This window comes from Nerophis ophidion, linkage group LG21 (assembly GCF_033978795.1).
Source record: "Nerophis ophidion isolate RoL-2023_Sa linkage group LG21, RoL_Noph_v1.0, whole genome shotgun sequence".
Classification (NCBI taxonomy): Eukaryota; Metazoa; Chordata; class Actinopteri; order Syngnathiformes; family Syngnathidae; genus Nerophis; species Nerophis ophidion.
Genome location: NC_084631.1, coordinates 3,776,959 through 3,798,224, shown reverse-complemented (window position 1 = coordinate 3,798,224; position 21,266 = coordinate 3,776,959). Strand labels below are relative to the sequence as shown.

The following is a 21,266-nucleotide window of genomic DNA, read 5'->3' as shown; positions in this document are numbered from 1 at the left end:
AGACTAGCCATCAGGGATCCCCCTTAAAGGGGAACATTCTCAGCAGACCTATGTGAGCGTCAATATATACCTTGATGGTGCAGGAAAAAGACCATATATTTTTTTAACCGATTTCCGTACTCTAAATGAGTGAATTTTGGCGAATTAAACGCCTTTCTGTTTATTGCTCATGTGCTGATGACGTAGAACGTGACGTTGCTGAAGTAATACAGCCGCCATTTTCATTCTCAACACATTACAAACACTGGGTCTCAGCTCTGTTATTTTCCGTTTTTTCGACTATTTTTTGGAACTTTGGAGACATCATGCCTCGTGGGTGTGTTGTCGGAGGGTGTAACAACACTAACAGGGAGGGATTCAAGTTGCACCACTGGCCCGAAGATGCCAAAGTGTCTGCCGCCAGACCCCCATTGAATGTGCCGGAGTGTCTCCACATTTTACCGGCGATGCTAAGGCAGACATGGGACAGAGATGTATGGATAACCTGCAGATGCATTTGCAACGATAAAGTCAACGAAACCACAAAGGTGAGTTTTGTTGATGTTGACTTATGTGCTAATCAGACATATTTGGTTGCGGCGTGACTGCCAGCTAAACGATGCTAACATGCTAGGCTAATCGATGCTAACATGATATTTACCGGCGATGACAGACATGGCACAGAGATGTATGGATAACCTGCAGATGCATTTGCAATGATAAAGTCAAAGAAATCACAAAGGTGAGTTTTGTTGATGTTGACTGCCAGCTAATCGATGCTAACATGCTATGCTAATCGATGCTAACATGCTATTTACCGGCGGTGCTAAAGCAGACATGGCACAGAGATGTATGGATAACCTGCAGATGCATTTGCAACGATAAAGTCAACGAAACCACAAAGGTGAGTTTTGTTGATGTTGTTGACTTATGTGCTAATCAAACATATTTGGTTGCGGCATGACTGCCAGCTAATCGATGCTAACATGCTACGCTAATCGATGCTAACATGCTATTTACCGGCGATGACAGACATGGCACAGAGATGTATGGATAACCTGCAGATGCATTTGCAACGATAAAGTCAACGAAACCACAAAGGTGAGTTTTGTTGATGTTGTTGACTTATGTGCTAATCAGACATATTTGGTTGCGGCATGACTGCCAGCTAATCGATGCTAACATGCTACGCTAATCGATGCTAACATGCTATTTACCGGCGATGACAGACATGGCACAGAGATGTATGGATAACCTGCAGATGCATTTGCAACGATAAGGTCAAAGAAATCACAAAGGTGAGTTTTGTTGATGTTGACTGCCAGCTAATCGATGCTGACATGCTACGCTAATCGATGCTAACATGCTATTTACCGGCGATGCTAAGACAGACATGGCACAGAGATGTATGGATAACCTGCAGATGCATTTGCAACGATAAGGTCAAAGAAATCACAAAGGTGAGTTTTGTTGATGTTGACTGCCAGCTAATTGATGCTGACATGCTACGCTAATCGATGCTAACATGCTATTTACCGGCGATGCTAAGACAGACATGGCACAGAGATGTATGGATAACCTGCAGATGCATTTGCAACTATATTACGTTTCCTTCCACCCACATTTAATGCGAAAAAAACACTTACCAATCGAAGGATTTAAGTTGCTCCAGTCTCAAGAGATGCGAATCATTTGATCCGCACATTTTACCGGCGATGCTAACGCAGCTATTCGGCCATGCTATGGCTATGAATAGCGTCAATAGCTATTCGCTCAATAGCTTCAGTTTCTTCTTCAATACTTTCATACTCCAACCATCTGTTTCAATACATGCGTAATCTGTTGAATCGATTAAACTGCTGAAATCTGAGTCTGAATCCAAGCTAATGTCGCTATATCTTGCTGTGGTATCTGCCGTTGTTTGATTATATTGGCAGCACTGTATGACGTCACAGGGAAATGGATAGTCGCATCGCAAATAGCGAAAATCAAGCACTTTAACGCTTTTTTTATGGATAGTCCGGGACCAGTAAAATTTTGAAAAAAACTTCTAAAAATACAACAAGCCACTGGGAACTGATTTTTATTGTTTTTAACCCTTTGAAATTGTGATAATGTTCCCCTTTAATGTAAATGAATGTGGCGCGCCGCCATGACATTTTTATGACCGCCACACCTTGGAAATAAGGGCTTTTTTTTTTTTTACTTGAAAACAAATAAAAGCAACCCCCAGAAGAAATCACACAAAGGCCAACCCTATTTTTAACTTTTATTACCAATCTTATGATGATAAACAATGGCAAAATTCCAACAGGTTTTACCTCCCGTGCAGACATTTTCGTCGAGTGAACAACACTTCCTCATTCTCCGCCAATCACCTTTCAAACACGGTGTGTTTGCAAACATGGGAAGAACTGACATCAAATTTCAACCACACAAACATTAAACACTAACATTAGCTGGTCGTTAAAGTATTAATTAATAAGTCAATCTGTAACAGCCGGTTTCAATCAATGGTGACAGCCTGTCTTGTGTGCGTAGACGACGAAAAGTAAGTTTTGTCATATATTGTTACAGCATTTGAACTGAATGCCATGCCTTGCTACTTCTGCACGTTTGGTGCATTGTATGCTAAGTTCAGGTGTTTTTGGGTCAATCGAGAGATAATTAGTCTCGTTGACAGCGTTTCCATTCACGCTCAGTTTATTTAACGTCACTGCAACTCCGATGGCATCGTTTGGCCTCTACATGGCGTCAGGGACCACATAATCGCCATGTATGGCTCCGAAGCTTAGAACTTGTTGAAGTTCATGCATAGTTAAGTGCAGTTTATATGTGTTATTATGCACACCTTCATATTATATTATGTGCACATGCATGTATATTTCTGCATATAATGTGTATATAATTGGAATGTAATTTTCCTCTTTTCTCTATTTGTTTAGACCACACACACACACACACACACACACACACACACACACACACACACACACACCCACAAACACACAAATTCACATCTACCTTTCAGCAATAAAGATGATTTAAGGATTCTCTGGCCGGAATCTGTCCATCGTGTCCCAACTCTAAAAATAACTACTACCCCTTCCTAACACACATATAACCTATTATTTGTGCACTATTGTCAAATAATGTACTGAAAACCTGACCACCGGAAAAAAGACTTTGATCACCGAAAACTACGCTACAGAAACCGGATGTAAACATTGTCTGGAGCGTTGTCAGCATGTCTGTGATGTGGACGTGTTTTTTTAATATATTGCAGATATACCCGCGCGGACAGTTGCAGCTTTTAAGAAGAGAAAGTCCAACTAGAGCAACAGCACCTAGCAAGTATGACGTGATGCTCGCTATAGCTCTCTTCATTCATCATGAACATCGGGGGAAAGAAGTAGAGTCTCAAAACACGAGTACATTCTAAAACAGGGGTCCCCAAACGTTTTGACTCGAGGGCCGCATTGGGTTAAAACAATTTGACCAGGGGGCCAAAAATGCTTTTTTCCATCGATAACATGACATCAAGTGCGCACTCATATATATATATATATATATATATATATATATATATATATACATACACACACATATATATATATATATATATCTATCTATATATATATATATATATATATATATATATATATATATATATATATATATATATATATATATATATATATATACATATATAGATAGATATACATATATATGTGTGTGTGTGTGTGTGTGTGTATATATATATATTTTTTTTTATTTTTATTTTTATTTTTTATTTTTATTTTTTGTTTTTCTTTTATTTAAACTTGGGACTTCTTGCGGGCCGGATTTTGGACGCTGGCGGGCCGGATTCGCGGGCTGTACTTTGGGGACCCCTTTTTATAATAACACCAGAAGAAGAAGCAAGCTTATAGCAATTTGTTTTTCATTATAAAAAAAGTCAATAGAAGTCTGTAAACACTTGAACACTGTACAAAAATTAGCAACCATTGAAAATATGGCAAAATTATGAAAAAATACATCTTAATACTAATGAATAAAAAAAGATTTGTTTTAAATATATGTATACTTTTTTTAGCCTTTTCAAAGAAAATCATATCATCATAGCAAATTATGCAAATTACTCGATGATGTCACCCATAACCACGCCCCCACCGCCCGAGGTAATTTGGCAGTTTGGTGGAAAACCCTGCGCCATGTTGTTGTAAGTAATATCAACATTTACCTGAAAACACAAGTCCAACTTGGTGAATATCTCTATTGGTCGCCACAACTTAATAATGGAAATTAACACAAATCCTACATTGTAACACATAAAATACATAAGTAAAACTTAATTTAGAACACAAATATGGGGAGTATGATTTAATAAGCGGTCTAGCTGCAATGTTTGCAGTGCAACGTGGCGAGAGATGACTGTAACCTATAAAATAATGTATCAATGAAAAAGGAACCCGGGGATGACACACAGTAAAAGAAGGCTGAGGTACTTACTGCTTGGACTCGCTGTGGCACACTTCCAGGGTAGGGTCGTTATAAATGAAGGAGGCCTCCAGATCGTTGATCCGCACCCTGTAGATGCGACACTGTTTGCTGTTCAACTTGATTCTGTTCAGGTTGGCCACTGTAGGGACGATTGTCAGCTCCACATAGCCCTAAAAACAAAAAAAACACAGTTACTCACAGTTTCTTGAACTACATTGATGTATTCAGGAAATTAAACCAACCCCTTTACTGACTAGCATATGTTTGACATGATTACATATGCTCACCATGCCATGAAAACACTTAAACATAATATTATTACTATTATTATTATTATTATAATTATTAACACCCCCAACAGCACACGCCTCCCCAATTAGGTCAAGTTAATTAAGGAATTATAACATCATACTAGGGCTGGACAATTGTGAATAAAATAATAACCACGATTATTTTTGATTGATATTGTAATCACGATTAATTGCAAGTTTATTCATTAATTAAAAAATATTAGTGTTCCTTGCATCCCCAAAACTCAACTTTAAATATAGCTAAAAAACACACAAATAAAATATCAGTAATTAAAAAAAACATTTCAAAAACAATAGAAATATAATCTTCCTCCGCTTATCCGAGGTCGGGTCGCGGGGGCAACAGCCTAAGCAGGGAAACCCAGACTTTCCTCTCCCCAGCCACTTCGTCTAGCTCTTCCCGGGGGATCCTGAGGCGTTCCCAGGCCATCCGGGAGACATAGTCTTCCCAACGTGTCCTGGGTCTTCCCCGTGGCCTCCTACCGGTTGGACGTGCCCTAAACACCTCCCTAGGGAGGCGTTCGGGTGGCATCCTGACCAGATGCCCGAACCACCTCATCTGGCTCCTCTCCATGTGGAGGAGCAGCGGCTTTACTTTGAGTTCCTCCCGGATGGCAGAGCTTCTCACCCTATCTCTAAGGGAGAGACCCAAACTCATTTGGGCCGCTTGTACCCGTGATCTTATCCTTTCGGTCATGACCCAAAGCTCATGACCATAGGTGAGGATGGGAACGTAGATCGACCGGTAAATTGAGAGCTTTGCCTTCCGGCTCAGCTCCTTCTTCACCACAACGGATCGGTACAACGTCCGCATTACTGAAGACGCCGCACCGATCCGCCTGTCGATCTCACGATCCACTCTTCCCCCACTCGTGAACAAGACTCCTAGGTACTTGAACTCCTCCACTTGGGGCAGGGTCTCCTCCCCAACCCGGAGATGGCATTCCACCCTTTTCCGGGCGAGAACCATGGACTCTGACTTGGAGGTGCTGATTCTCATTCCGGTCGCTTCACACTCGGCTGCGAACCGATCCAGTGAGAGCTGAAGATCCCGGTCAGATGAAGCCATCAGGACCACATCATCTGCAAAAAGCAGAGACCTAATCCCGTGGCCACCAAACCGGATCCCCTCAACGCCTTGGCTGCGCCTAGAAATTCTGTCCATAAAAGTTATGAACAGAATCGGTGACAAAGGACAGCCTTGGCGGAGTCCAACCCTCACTGGAAACGTGTTCGACTTACTGCCGGCAATGCGGACCAAGTTCTGGCACTGATCATACAGGGAGTGGACCGCCACAATAAGACAGTCCGATACCCCATACTCTCTGAGCACTCCCCACAGGACTTCCCGAGGGACACGGTCCAATGCCTTCTCCAAGTCCACAAAGCACATGTAGACTGGTTGGGCAAACTCCCATGCACCCTCAAGAACCCTGCCCAGAGTATAGAGCTGGTCCACAGTTCCACGACCAGGACGAAAACCACACTGTTCCTCCTGAATCCGAGGTTGGACTATCAGGCGTAGCCTCCTCTCCAGTGCACCTGAATAAACCTTACCGGGAAGGCTGAGGAGTGTGATCCCACCATAGTTGGAACACACCCTCCGGTCCTCCTTCTTAAAGAGAAGAAATATAAATATAGAATATATATAGAAATATAAAAAACAATCAAATTCAGTTTTTCTGTTTAATGGTTTTTAATTGTGTTTTTTACCTTTTACGCATACTTTATGATCCAGTGTGTGCTTTTTGTGTCAAATAAAATGTCATAAAATGTTCCCTAATTAAAAATTAAAAAGTCCTTGAGTGTATTGGTGCAATACATCTTTGGACAATTTTGACCAGTATTTTAGGTCAAAGCATAAAAATTGTGGAAATGTATCAATAAGTGCTTTTTTTTAAGTACATTACGCTTGTGTAAGGTACTTTTTAAAAGCCTTTAATTTGTTAGCGCCGTTGGACCGGATGTGGTGCACCGCGCTTTTATTGGCATATAATCAGAGAACACAGCGTCGTAAATTTGGACATTTGCGACGCTGTGTTCTCTGATCATATGCCGATCCTGTTTGATATTCCCACTCAGGGTCCGGTTAAATTGTGCGCTCCGCCTCAACGCTCTCGCATGTTTACTTCGTCATCTCCTGCTATGTTCTCCTCCATTTTTTTCAACTCTTTCTGATGATAATTCTGCAGCCTCTGTATGTCCAAATGCCGAAGAGTTGGTTTCTGGGTTCAACTCTATTTGTTTACAATCACTGGACACGATCGCTCCTTTCAAGTGCCGCCGCTCTAAAGCCACGCCTCAGCCCTGGTTGAATGACGTCACTCATGCAGCCAGGCGTGAATGCAGAAGAGCAGAGAGAAGATGGAAAAAAGACAGGCTGCATGTGTCCTTTGCCATTTTTAGAGAAAGCCCGATTTCCTTTCAGATGACTGTAAAAGCAGAGATTAATATATATCTATCTCAGATTATATCTTTTAACTGTAACAACCCCAGAGTTCTGTTCAAAACTATTAACACTGTCATTGATGCTCCCGAATATGTTGGTTTTGATGCTTCTTTTGAATTCTGTGAAAATTGTCTCAATTTTTTCACTGACAAAATTGCGTCAACTAGAGTCAGTTTATCCCAGCCTTCATGTCACCCTTCTATTCCTCTGCATTTCTCTTCTGTTTTCCATCAGTTTGAGCCGGTGTCCTTTTCATTTTTAAATGACACAGTTAGTCAGCCCTCGGGAAGTCCTGTGGGGAGTGCTCAGAGAGTATGGGGTATCGGACTGTCTTATTGTGGCGGTCCACTCCCTGTATGATCAGTGCCAGAGCTTGGTCCGCATTGCCGGCAGTAAGTCGAACATATTTCCAGTGAGGGTTGGACTCCGCCAAGGCTGTCCTTTGTCACCGATTCTGTTCGTAACTTTTATGGACAGAATTTCTAGGCGCAGTCAAGGCGTTGAGGGGTTCCGGTTTGGTGACCGCAGGATTAGGTCTCTGCTTTTTGCAGATGATGTGGTCCTGATGGCTTCATCTGACCGGGATCTTCAGCTCTCACTGGATCGGTTCGCAGCCGAGTGTGAAGCGACCGGAATGAGAATCAGCACCTCCAAGTCCGAGTCCATGGTTCTCGCCCGGAAAAGGGTGGAATGCCATCTCCGGGTTGGGGAGGAGACCCTGCCCCAAGTGGAGGAGTTCAAGTACCTAGGAGTCTTGTTCACAAGTGAGGGAAGAGTGGATGGTGAGATCGACAGGCGGATCGGTGCGGCGTCTTCAGTAATGCGGACGTTGTACCGATCCGTTGTGGTGAAGAAGGAGCTGAGCCGGAAGGCAAAGCTCTCAATTTACCGGTCGATCTACGTTCCCATCCTCACCTATGGTCATGAGCTTTGGGTCATGACCGAAAGGATAAGATCACGGGTACAAGCGGCCCAAATGAGTTTCCTCTCCCTTAGAGATAGGGTGAGAAGCTCTGCCATCCGGGAGGAACTCAAAGTAAAGCCGCTGCTCCTTCACATCGAGAGGAGCCAGATGAGGTGGTTCGGGCATCTGGTCAGGATGCCACCCGAACGCCTCCCTAGGGAGGTGTTTAGGGCACGTCCAACCGGTAGGAGGCCACGGGGAAGACCCAGGACACGTTGGGAAGACTATGTCTCCCGGCTGGCCTGGGAACGCCTCGGGATCCCCCGGGAAGAGCTAGACGAAGTGGCTGGGGAGAGGGAAGTCTGGGTTTCCCTGTTTAGGCTGTTGCCCCCGCGACCCGACCTCGGATAAGCGGAAGAAGATGGATGGATGGATGGACAGTTAGTCATATGAAGCCCTCTGGTTCTCCTGCAGATGCCCTCCCACCTCGCCTGTTTAAGGAAGTATTTGCTACTATTGGATCAAGTGTCCTTAACATTATCAATAGTAGCCTCTCTTCTGGAATAGTTCCAGTAGAGTTTAAACATGCAGTGGTACCACCTCTACTTCAAAAACCAAGCCTCGACCCCTCTCTCCTCTCTAACCTTAGACCTATCTCTAATCTTCCATACATTTCCAAAATATTAGAGAAGGTGGTCTACAATCAGTTGTTGCCCTTCTTAGAGGATAATGGCATCACTGAGCTGCTCCAGTCTGGTTTTAAAGCCCTCCACAGCACAGAGTCAGCGCTTCTAAAAGTTTTTAACGATATCCTCCTGTCAACTGATTCTGGCAAATATGTCGTCCTGGTGCTTTTAGATCCGTCTGCTGGGTTCGACACCGTCGACCACGCCACCTTAATCACTCGTCTTGAGAACTGTGTGGGTATTAAGGGCGCCGCCCTCAAATGGTTCCGGTCGTACTTAACCGACAGGAGTTTTTGTGTAAAAATAGACAGTTTTATGTCTTCCACAGCTCCTCTACCACACGGGGTCCCCCAGGGCTCAATCCTTGCCCCAATCTTATTCGCGCTTTACCTTCACCCCCTCGGTTCTATTTTTAGTAAGTATGGTATTGCATTTCATTTTTATGCCGATGATTGCCAGATCTATTTTTCCGTGGCACAAAATAACATCTCATTGACTGCCTGCACGACATCAAAGCCAGGCTTTCAACTAACTTCCTGAGTCTAAATGAAGACAAAACAGAAGTTATGTTGTTCGGTCCAAGTCGCTCTCCCTCCCCCAACGTTGACCTCGGCACTCTGACCCCGTATCTCAGCGACTGTGTCACAAACCTGGGGGTAAAGTTCCACTCAGATTTTAAATTCGAAAAACAAATCAGCAGCGTCGTTCAAAAAAGCTTTTATCGATTACGCCAAATAGCCAAAGTGAAATCGCTTCTTTCAGGACATGACCTTGAGAAATTAATTCACGCCTTTATCTCGAATGGTTTAGAGCAGGGGTGCCCATTACGTCGATCGCGATCGACTGGTCGATCTCGGAGGGTGTGTCAGTCAATCTCAAGCCAGGCATTAAAACATAGACATAAAAATGAGCAATCATCAATCATACCAAGACTTCACTTTCGTCAGTTGTTTGACATTCTCGGCACCCGAGGATCTTGTGAGATGACGCTGGCTGCTGCGAGCTCATATTTAAGAAAAAAATCCCTAACAGGGCGGACGCAGAGAAACACATTTTATTTCTAGAGACTCCGTACCTACTGTCAAAACTCTAAAGACCGACTGCACACTTCCTGTCTTCACCATAAAAGACCTGTTTCATCCTGCCTGTGCTAACAAAATAAGAGTCTCAGAAAGCTAGCGAGCTATGGAGTTTGATGCCAATGTATTTCTCCCCCGCCCTCAGCGACCGCACACTCACTTGCTTGCCAACCCGCACACTCACTGACGTCACTCACCTGCTGCCAGACATTAAAGGGCCACACACATATGCTACTCTCATAACAAAGTGTTTAAAAAGGAGTATGCAAGTTGGACAAATGAGATGCCAAATCCAACCACTTTCATGTGGTATTGGACAGAAAGGAGGACTTTTTTTTCTCCTCCATTTGAAAATGCGGACGTTATCATCATTACTGTCTAATTCCAATCAATGCAAGTCATCAGAATCAGGTAATACACCAACTTATATTCTTGTCTTCATGAGAAGAAAGGAATCTATGTGTGTTAAACATGCTTGTATTATCATTAAACACCATTAACTTAACAAAAATGTCTCTTTCATAAATAAATAAATATAAATTATAAATAGGAATGAGGTAGATCTCCTCGACTTGGTCAATTGAAAAGTAGCTCGCCTGCAGAAAAAGTGTGAGCGCCCCTGGTTTAGACTACTGCAATGCCCTGTATGTCAGCATTAGCCAGGCCTCCCTCGCCCGCCTGCAGCTGGTGCAGAACTCTGCTTCTCGTCTGCTAACACAGACCCGCAGACGTGAGCACATCACCCCTATATTAGCGTCCCTTCACTGGCTCCCTGTGCGTTATCCAATCAATTTTAAACTCCTTCTATTTGTTTTTAAATGTCTAAACAACCTCGTGCCAACATATCTCTCCGCCCTCCTTCAGCCTTACTGCCCCACTCGATCCCTAAGATCAGCTGCTACTGAGGGTCCCTGACACAAGGCTGAAGCTTAGAGGTGACAGAGCTTTCGCTGCTGCTGCTGCTCCCAAGCTCTGGAACGACCTACCTCTGAATGTTAGACAAGCCTCCTCTCTTCCTGATTTTAAATCTCTCTTAAAAACACACTTTTATTCCTTGGCTTTTAACACTAAGTGATATCCATCCTGCAATGGCACCCCATTATACACCTGCTGTGAACCTGTTTTTATGTTTTTATTTTTTATCATGTTCTGTTTGTGTTGTGTTGTTTGTTTGGTCTTTGTATTATCTTTTAACCTGTCCATTGTACAGCACTTTGACTACCCCTGTAGTAAATTTTAAATGTGCTTTATAAATAAAGTTGATTTGATTTGATTTTACTGTGAGCTTCAGAACAGACTCTCTAATGCATGTTCCTTGACTGCACTTAAATGTAGAATATATTTACATTCTATTCTATGTACAGTAGATGGCAGTATTGTCCTGTTTAAGAGGGTCACAACATTGAGTCAGGTCTGTCTGCATGGAGCTGGAGGAGGCGTGGCCTCCAGCCCCGCTTGAATTTCGGGAGAACATTTTTCCCAGGAGGTTTTCGGGCGAGGCGGTGAATTTCGGGAGTCTCCCGGAAAATCCAGGAGGGTTGGCAAGTATGGCCTAATTTCTCTTGTTATATTTTTATTCTCATTGTTGCTTTTTATTTTTATTCATATTGTAATATTTATCTATTTTGTTTCCATTTATACCCCCATTATTTACTTTTTGAATTCAATCTCAATTCTGTATACTGCTGCTGGAATTATAATTTTCCTTAGGGAACTCTCCGGAAGGAATCAATAAAGTACTATCTATCTATATATGTTATCAGCTCATTTTATAAAATACCATACATTGGTAGCGTCGGGTACCGGTATCGATTTCCAGGTAGCGAGAATCAGTACCGGGTTGGTTCAAATGTAAACTCTACCTGGCCCTAATATTTATCACAATATGTTTCCTACAAGCCGAAAAATGTCAAGCTTTACCGTCTCAGTTCTGGACAAATACCGACACGACGTAGCAGGAACAGTTGACTTATTAATATTAACATGTTATACTTACAATGACAGATTTCCTCTGGAAGTTTATGTTGTTGATGCACACAACCTGGTGGGTCGTGCAAGAAAACAAAAACAAATTACTGTTAGAACAAAACTCTTCCATTCAAGCAAGAACATATTTTGATAGTAAAAAACAACACTTATAATTTAAATGGCCGTGGACTCTCAAATCCTTTATCTCGTTTCCTGTTCATGTTGGTGTCTTCTTTTCAGACGTTGTGATGAAGCTCCAGTGATCAACAACAGTCTCCTTGTAAATAAAATATCACGTGGTCAAACAACGGTATAAAAACTGATGATTATGATAAAAATATTGCTGCAGCTGTTATCTATACTGTAACATTGCATTACATAAAAATATAATATATTGGTATATATTATATACTGTATATATAATATGTAAATATTACATATAGGTAATATTTCATATTGCTACTATGGCACATTTTAGTATACTTATTAACTGCATTACCCTTTCCATCCTTTGAAACTAATCTAATAAGTGGAATAATTCCCTTGTGGATCAATAACGTTTGTCTAAGCTAAGTCTAAAACAGTACAAAGATAAAACAATGTTATATATCCCGGCAGGCACAAGACGTTGATACAACATTGATTATTCATATTTCTTTTAGAACTGACTCCTTAACAAAATTGCAAAAAAGTTGTATTTGTTAATTGAAAAAACATTGTAGTCTAACGTTGGATAGACGTCACAACCAGACATTGAATAATCGACGTCAAAAAGCATGCGGTTTCAACGTTGTATTTGTGTTTTGGAAAATTGGTTGGGAAATGACCAAAGCTCAAAAGTCAAATCAACGACAGAATGCAACATTGATTAAACTTTGTCAAAAAAGCATGTTGTTTCAACGTTGTATTTGTGTTGTAGGAAACTGGTTGAAATGACTAAAATTCAATGGTCAAATCGACGACACAACGCAACATTGATTAAACGTTGCTAAAAAGCATGTTGTTTCAACATTGTATTTGTGTTGTGGAAAATTTGTTGGGAAATGACCAAAATTCAACGTTAAAATCAATGATAGAATGCAACATTGATTAAACGTTGTCAAAAAGCATGTTGTTTCAACGTTGTATTTCTGTTGTAGAAAACTGGTTGGGAAATGACCAAAATTCAACGTTCTAATCAACGACAGAACGCAACATTGATTAAACGTTGTCAAAAAGGATGTTGTTTCAACGTTGTAGAAAATTTGTTGGGAAATGACCAAAATTCAATGTTCAAATCAATGATAGAACGCAACATTGATTACACATTGTCAAAAAGCATGTTGTTTCAACGTTGTATTTCTGTTGTAGAAAACTGTTTGGGAAATGACCAAAATTCAACGTTCTAATCAACGACAGAACGCAACATTGATTAAACGTTGCTAAAAAGCATGTTGTTTATACATTGTATTTGTGTTGTGGAAAATTGGTTGGGAAATGACCAAAATTCAACTGTCAAATCAACGATAGAACGCAACATTGATTAACCATAGACAAAAAGCATGTTGTTTCAACGTTGTAGAAATTTTTTGGGGAAATGACAAAAATTCAATGGTCAAATCAACGACAGAACGCAACATTGATTAAACGTTGTCAAAAAGCATGTTGTTTCAATGTTGTATTTGTGTTGTAGAAAATTGGTTGAAATGACAGAACGCAACATTGATTAACCATTGTCAAAAAGCATGTTGTTTCAACGTTGTAGAAAATTTGTTGGGAAATGACCAAAATTCAACATTCAAATGAACGACAGAACGCAACATTGTTTAAACGTTGTCAAAAAGGATGTTGTTTCCACGTTGTAATTGTTTTGTAGCAAACTGGTTTGAAGATGACCAAAATTCAACGTTCTAATCAACGACACAACGCAAAATTGATTAAATGTTGCCAAAAGCATGTTGTTTCAACGTTGTATTTGTGTTGTAGAAAATTGGTTGGGAAATGACCAAAATTCAACGTTCTAATCAACGACAGAAGGCAACATTGATTAAGCGTCAAAAAGCAGGTTGTTTCAACGTTGTAAAAAATTGGTTGGGAAATGACCAAAATCCAACGGTCAAATCAACGAAAAAACACAACATTGATTAAACGTTGCTAAAAAGCATGTTGTTTCAATGTTGTAGAAAACTGGTTGAAATGACCAAAATTCAACTGTCAAATCAACAACAGAACGCAACATTGATTAAACGTTGTCAAAAAGGATGTTGTTTCCACGTAATTTTTTTGTAGAAAACCGGTTGGGAGATGACCAAAATTCAACGTTCTAATCAACGACAGAACGCAACATTGATTAAACGTTGCTAAAAAGCATGTTGTTTATACGTTGTATTTGAGTTGTGGAAAATTGGTTGGGAAATGACCAAAGTTCAACTGTCAAATCAACGACAGAACGCAACATTGATTAACCATAGACAAAAAGCATGTTGTTTCAACGTTGTAGAAAATTTGTTGGGAAATGAAAAAATTTCAATGGTCAAATCAACGACAGAACGCAACATTGATTAAACGTTGTCAAAAAGCATGTTGTTTCAATGTTGTAGAAAATTTGTTGGGAAATGAAAAAATTTCAATGGTCAAATCAACGACAGAACGCAACATTGATTAAACGTTGTCAAAAAGAATGTTGTTTCAGCGTTGTAGAAAATTTGTTGGGAAATGACCAAAATTCAACGTTCAAATCAATGATAGAACGCAACATTGATTACACATTGTCAAAAAGCATGTTGTTTCAACGTTGTATTAGTTTTGTGGAAAATTGGTTGGGAAATGACCAAAATTCAACGTTCTAATCAACAACAGAGCGCAACATTGATTAAACGTTGTCAAAAAGGATGTTGTTTCCACGTTGTAATTGTTTTGTAGAAAACTGGTTGGGAAATGACCAAAATTCAACGTTCTAATCAACGACACAACGCAACATTGATTAAACGTTGTCAAAAACATGTTGTTTTAATGTTGTATTTGTGTTGTAGAAATTGGTTGGGAAATGACCAAAACTCAGCGTTAAAATCAACGACAGAAGGCAACATTGATTAAATGTTGTCAAAAAGCATGTGGTTTCATAAAATAATCATTTGACAGCCTTAGTGTATATTATTATTGTAATGTTGTAGTATTACCTACTCAGTGGCCTAGTGGTTAGTGTCCGCCCTGAGATCGGTAAGTTGTGAGTTCAAACCCCGGCTGAGTCATACCAAAGACTATAAAAAAAATGGGACCCATTACCTCCCTGCTTGGCACTCAGCATCAAAGGTTGGAATTGGGGGTTAAATCACCATAAATGATTCCCGGGCGCGGCCACCGCTGCTGCCCACTGCTCCCCTCACCTCCCAGGGGGTGGAAAAAGGGGATGGGTCAAATGCAGAGGACACATTTCACCACACCTTAGTCATTGGTACTTTATTTAAATGATAAATGAAAGTGTTGTGGCAGTTGTGGATGTCACCAACGACATAATGCAACATTGATTAAACGTTGTCAAAAAGCATGTTTCAACGTTGCAATTGTGTTGTCGAGAATTGGTTGGCAAATGACCAAAAATTCAACGTTAAAATCACCGACAGAACGCAACATTGATTAAATGTTGTCAAAAAGCATGTTATTTCAACGTCAAGACCTAATTGAACAAGTTGTAAACGTTACATTAATGTCTTGTGCCTGCTGGAATATTGAGGATTTTCCGCAGAAGGTCCGAGCTATGAGAAAAGGAAACATGGAACGAAAAAAAAAAGAAAATGATTCCATACCTGTTGGATTAAAAGATTCTTTTCTTGACAGTCTTCTAGGACGTCGACATTAAAAAGTCATCCATGGATATTATTTAAAAGTTGGAAGAAAAGTCAGACGTGAAGCCATGCCGATGCTTTCGCCATCTCCGCCCGCAAAAAATAACCATTTAGAGTCGAAGGCTCACATTTTAAATAACTTTGAAAAATAAAACACTTGTGTCCACAATGTAAACTTATATCTGTAAAAGCTAAATGATAAAAAAAATAATAATAATAATTAACGATGTCTGTTTGAACAAACAGCGGAAGTCTTTCTTCTTCTTGTTTTTACTTCTTCTTCGCATGAGGGCGGATACAAACGATATCTGTGTTATACTGCCACCTACCGGATCGTGAATTATTTCTATATTTTACACCAACCTTTTTGAAACCAAGATCTACTTCTTGGGTACTGATTAATGCCAAGGGCTACCAGTTTGATACACACTTAAATAAATTGCCAGAAATAGCCAATTTGCTCAATTTACCTTTAACTCTATGTTATTATTAATAATGAGTTATATTTATCTTTGTGGAAATTTGATCATCTTAATGATTTCTCACCATAAATACCGTATTTATGGTGATTAATTTAAAACCTCTTCTCACTCCTGCGTTTACCAAAGGCATGCGGTAAAAGTAAGCATGCGCTAATTATTTTAAAACCTCTTCTCACTCCGGCACTTACCAAAGGCATGCAGTAAAAATTTGAGTGTGATGCAAGCTTGGACCTTAAATCCTACTGAATAGCTCTTAATCTTCTTCCCTTTATGCGATTTCAAATTACCGGTAATGAAATCAGCCTCTTCCATTTTGAAAATGATGACAGGGGAAGTGTCACTTGTGACGTCACGAGTTTGACCAGGCGGTAATACTAAGCATGCGCTAATTATTTTGGGAAGCGAGTTTGACCCGGCAGTAATTCAAGGCAGGCGCATACTAAATACCCTGCGGCATATCAAGGAAATATGGTATATATTTTTGATGACATGTTTTAAATAGGTTAAAATCCAATCTACACTTTGTTAGAATATATAACAAATTGGACCAAGTTATATTTCTAACAAAGACCAATTATTATTTCTTCTAGATTTTCCAGAACAACAAATTTAAAAGAAATACAAAAGACTTTGAAATAAGATTCAAATTTGATTCTAGGGATTTTCTAGATTTCCCAGAATAATTTTAAAAAATTTTAATCATCATAAGTTTGAAGAACTATTTCACAAATATTCATCGAAAAAACAGAAGCTAAAATGAAGAATTAAATTAAAATGTATTTATTATTCTTTACAATAAAATAAATAAATTGACTTGAACATTGATTTAAATTGTCAGGAAAGAAGAGGAAGGAATGTAAAAGGTAAAAAGGTATATGTGTTTAAAAATCCTAAAATTATTTTTAAGGTTGTATTTTTTTGTAAAATTGTCTTTCTGAAAGTTATAAAAAGCAAAGTAAAAAAAAAAAAAATTACTTATTTAAACAAGTGAAGACCAAGTCTTTCAAATATTTTCTCGGATTTTCAAATTCTATTTGAATTTTGTCTCTCTTAGAATTAAAAATGTCGAGCAAAGCGAGACCAGCTTGCTAGTAAATAAATACAATTTAAAAAATTGATGCAGCTCACTGGTAAGTGCTGCTATTTGAGCTATTTTTAGAACAGGCCAGCGGGCGACTCATCTGGTCCTTACGGGCTACCTGGTGCCTGCGGGTACCGTGTTGGTGACCCCTGTTATACACAGATTTTATATATATATATATATATATATATATATATATATATATATATATATATATATATATATATATAAGGGGTGTGGGAAAAATCGATTCAAATACGAATCGCGATTCTTACGCTGTGCGATCCAGAATCGATTCTCTTTTTTTTTTTTTAATTGACTTTTTTTAATTAAAAAAATATATATAAATATATACATATAAATTTTTTTTATTCAATCCAACAAACCACTACACAGCAATACCATAACAATGCAATCCAATTCCAAAACGGAACCTGACCCAGCAACACTCAGAACTGCAATAAACAGAGCAATTGAGAGGAGACACAAACAAAAGTAGTGAAACAAAATGAATATTATCAACAACAGTATCAACTTCAACTTTTTATCCTATAATTTGTATCTCATAATTTCGATTTATCATTTCATGATTTTTAATCACACAATTTACATTTTTTAGCTCATAATTTTCTTGGCCTCGTCTTAAAACCCACTTTTATTCTCTGGCCTTTAAATCGTCCAGATTCTCGTGGTCCTCTGTATCTTTTATTGTTTTATTCTATTATATTGTTAGTTTTTTATTCAATTTTATTGTTGTATTATATTCTATTATTATTATTTGTTTGTTTATTGTTTACTTCTTTCTTTTTAAATGCTCGTAATTTGATTACTTTTATTGTTTTTTTTTATGTTCAGCACTTAGGAGACAGTTTTCTTGTTAATTAGTGCTATACAAATAAAAGGGATATTACTTCTCATCTCCTAATTTCAACTTTTTATCCCAAAATGATGGCTTTCTTATCATATAATTATGATTTAAGATGGGACATTTTTTTGGGAGTGCAGTCAACATGCGTCTATATTTTACACCTTATTCCCACAAACAGTTAAAAGCTCATTACAGTTTACGCTGTGAAAAATGGCAGCAAAAAAAAGAGAAAAGCAAACATGAGGGGAATAAAAGTAGCAGATAAAAAAGTCTTGAAGCTTTTCAGTTTGACAGTTTGAAAAAAATATTAGAATTTGTACATTAGGGGTTTTTAAAAAGTCATTTTTAATGACCAATTAAACCAATTTAAATAGAATTTGGCACATATTTGTTGTTAGAAAAATCAAATAAAACAAGGTTCTATTACAAAGACTATTCAACTTTCAGACATGAGAACACAAAAGGTACATATGTTCAATCGACAATAATTGCTGTTTGGCCTTGAGGTAACTTTCTCTTTCTACTATCAAAATATTTAATGGTGATTATTCACACCTTGTTTGTAGTTAACGCGCAATTAATTCATTGCAGAAAGTTTTTTATTTTTGAGAAGTGTATTGTCGACAGTTTAATGCTATCAATGTGGGACTGGACAATTAGTTGGATTTATGTTCATTTATTCCACATTATGCTTTTTAAATAGCTCAACACAAGATGGACACAAAGACTCTTTGACTCTTTTTCATGCATAGAGGAGGTGTTGACAAACTCAAGAGAAAAGCCGAATGTTAAAGTTTGAAATTCCCTTCCTGTCGCTAATAAAAGAGCAGTGTTCTTCCTGCTACTAAATATACACCTGCTTTGTTTTTAATGACTACTTGGGCCTAGCACGCTACAGTACATTAAATCTGGTCATTATGGTGGCACTTGTGTTTTCTGGGTCAATCTTGTAGACTTTTTCACCTCCTTCAGTGTTAAGAACAAACAGAAGGTCGACTTTTGATAATTAATACACACTTGAAGATGTGATATGTTTGAAGTCTTTGTTTTCTTTGGCAGATTTTCCAGCTCTTTCACTCTTTGGAACCTCAACTAACTTGAAGCATTTTCTGAAAAACAAAACAAAACATTTCAAATTCACATTTGAGCGATATCGTCTTGATAAAAAGCAAAAAAATCTATTGATTTTAAACTGGTGATGCAATCCGGATTATTTGAAAATTAATAATTTTGTTTAATTTAGAGAAGTGTATTGAAAAAAAAAAAGTGGAATTTTGGTAATATGCCAAATAAAGTGAGTATTTTGAATTAAATGAATGGTTGGATGTTGAAATTGTTTCAACGAGCTGACAAATGTTAACGTACGAACAATTTGTCATCATTAAAATGTGCTGATGACATTTTTTGCCCAAACTTGACATTTTGCAATCTAATGTACACAATTTAAAATGTAATGTGCACAATCTTAAATATATTGTACACAATTTTAAATGCAGTGCACACACTTTTAAATGTACACAATTTTAAGTGTTACGCACACAATCTAAAACATAATGTACACAATTTAAAATGTAATGTACACATGTTTTAATAGAATATACATGATTTAAAAGGGGTGGGATTAAATAAGCTCTGCTTTTTCCTACTCCTTTTCGGACGTGCTGGGTCCTTTATGTTTTTTCTTGTCATGAAAAAGGGACGTTTTTGTCATGAAAAAGGGACGTTTTTGTCATTAAAAAGGGAAGTTTTTGTGGTTGGTGCACTAATTTTAAGTGTATATTGTGTTTTTTATGTTGATTTAATAAAAATTAAAAAAAATCTTTTTTTTTTTTTTTTTATAAAAATGAATAAAAAATTCTTCTGCGGCCCGGTACCAATCAGGCCACGGCCCGGTACCAATCGGGCCACGGCCCGGTGGTTGGGGACCACTGATATATATTATTGGTACTTTAATATGTATATGTATTGGTTTTATAAATGAAAAATTATATGTATGTATGTATGTATATAGCACGGGAATATGACCACTGAGCAGAATTAAAAATATTACTTTTCCTGAGGGCAATACACTTCTATATAATCTAATCTAATCTAATCTAATCTAAACTGCCCTAATAGTGATACTTTCATGATTAAAATTTGCACAAAATGGCATGGGCATAGCATGCTATTATGCTAGAATGTTAGCATGGTAGCATGATAGCATGTAAGCATCGCCGGTATTAAATTCACTTTTTGTTTTAGTTATTGAATCAGTCAAGTAAGTAACTATTGTGATAGCAAAATTACTTGTACTCGTTTAATTGAAGATGTTCTTTGAACGGGTCGCCAAAAGTTGAATGTGACACTTAGCAAGAGATCTATTGTCTGATCAAGCTCTGTCTCCTGTGTCTTTGATGTAACATGTGGACTATAGTTGACCTGGGCATATGTGTCATTTATTCTTGACCCCCAACAGAGCTAAATTGTTCCCCTTTCCTGAGTGACCCCCCTCCTCTGGGTATACGACACCCTCTCCCCTTCACAGGACTTTGGGTATTCATTCCACTGGTGTACTGTATGTAAATGAGCATGGAGGGTGGGACTTCTGAGAATGTATAATTGTCATGTCAAATTCTAAAGGAGGGAGAACAAGCTGGAACGAACGGATGTGTCGTTCTGGTTTGGTCTCGCTTTGCAAAGCTTGTTATTATTTGTTTGTTACTTTAATAAATCATTTTAAAGCTATTTGTCACTAAAGGATCGTCTTTAAGAAATTTCCACGACACTATGAAGTACACATGTGAACTGTACTGTGTGTGACAGTATTGTAAGTAGTACTAGTCGTAGGAATACTCATAGTGGTAGCGGTGGTTTTACTTTTTTCTTGAGGGCTTCCACTGATGCGAAGTCCAGACAATCCAGTTTGACTTGGATGTGTTTGGGAACATCTGGAATGAGGAAAGTCAGGATGAACTTGAAGGCCAGCAGTCCATGCTGGAATCAGAGATCAGAAATCAGAGATCAGAAATTCATTCAAATTCGCCAGTAGGATTTCTTGTCTGCTTTGACTGACATGTCATCTAGATTTTTGATTTGTAACTTACAACAAACAATCAAACAAACAAAAACAGAAATACACACTTTTTGGTG

General features: G+C 38.6%; 2 protein-coding genes across 6 annotated transcripts in view; both read right to left on the bottom strand.

Annotated features, from left to right (window-relative positions):
• The window catches only part of taf2 (TAF2 RNA polymerase II, TATA box binding protein (TBP)-associated factor), a 101,546-nt gene extending 85,117 nt beyond the window's left edge, over positions 1-16,429 (bottom strand). The window contains exons 1-4 of one of the 5 annotated variants that reach the window (XM_061881620.1): positions 15,665-16,429; positions 12,051-12,156; positions 11,908-11,962; positions 4,492-4,652 (exon numbers count right to left, since the gene is read on the bottom strand). In XM_061881620.1, coding sequence (XP_061737604.1) covers positions 4,492-4,652; positions 11,908-11,962; positions 12,051-12,100 — 266 coding nt within the window. In that variant the 5' untranslated portion in view covers positions 12,101-12,156; positions 15,665-16,429. Of the gene's footprint in view, positions 1-4,491; positions 4,653-11,907; positions 11,963-12,050; positions 12,157-15,193; positions 15,222-15,664 lie in introns of those variants that run through there. The other 4 variants (XM_061881622.1, XM_061881624.1, XM_061881625.1 and 1 more) reach the window with 4 other exon arrangements.
• A 1,189-nt stretch (positions 16,430-17,618) lies between these two features.
• Positions 17,619-21,266, bottom strand: part of ano10a (anoctamin 10a) — a 41,044-nt gene continuing 37,396 nt past the window's right edge. Inside the window, exons 13-14 of the mRNA XM_061881613.1 lie at positions 20,994-21,110; positions 17,619-19,243 (exon numbers count right to left, since the gene is read on the bottom strand). Coding sequence (XP_061737597.1) covers positions 19,223-19,243; positions 20,994-21,110 — 138 coding nt within the window. The 3' untranslated portion in view covers positions 17,619-19,222. The remainder of the gene's footprint in view (positions 19,244-20,993; positions 21,111-21,266) is intronic.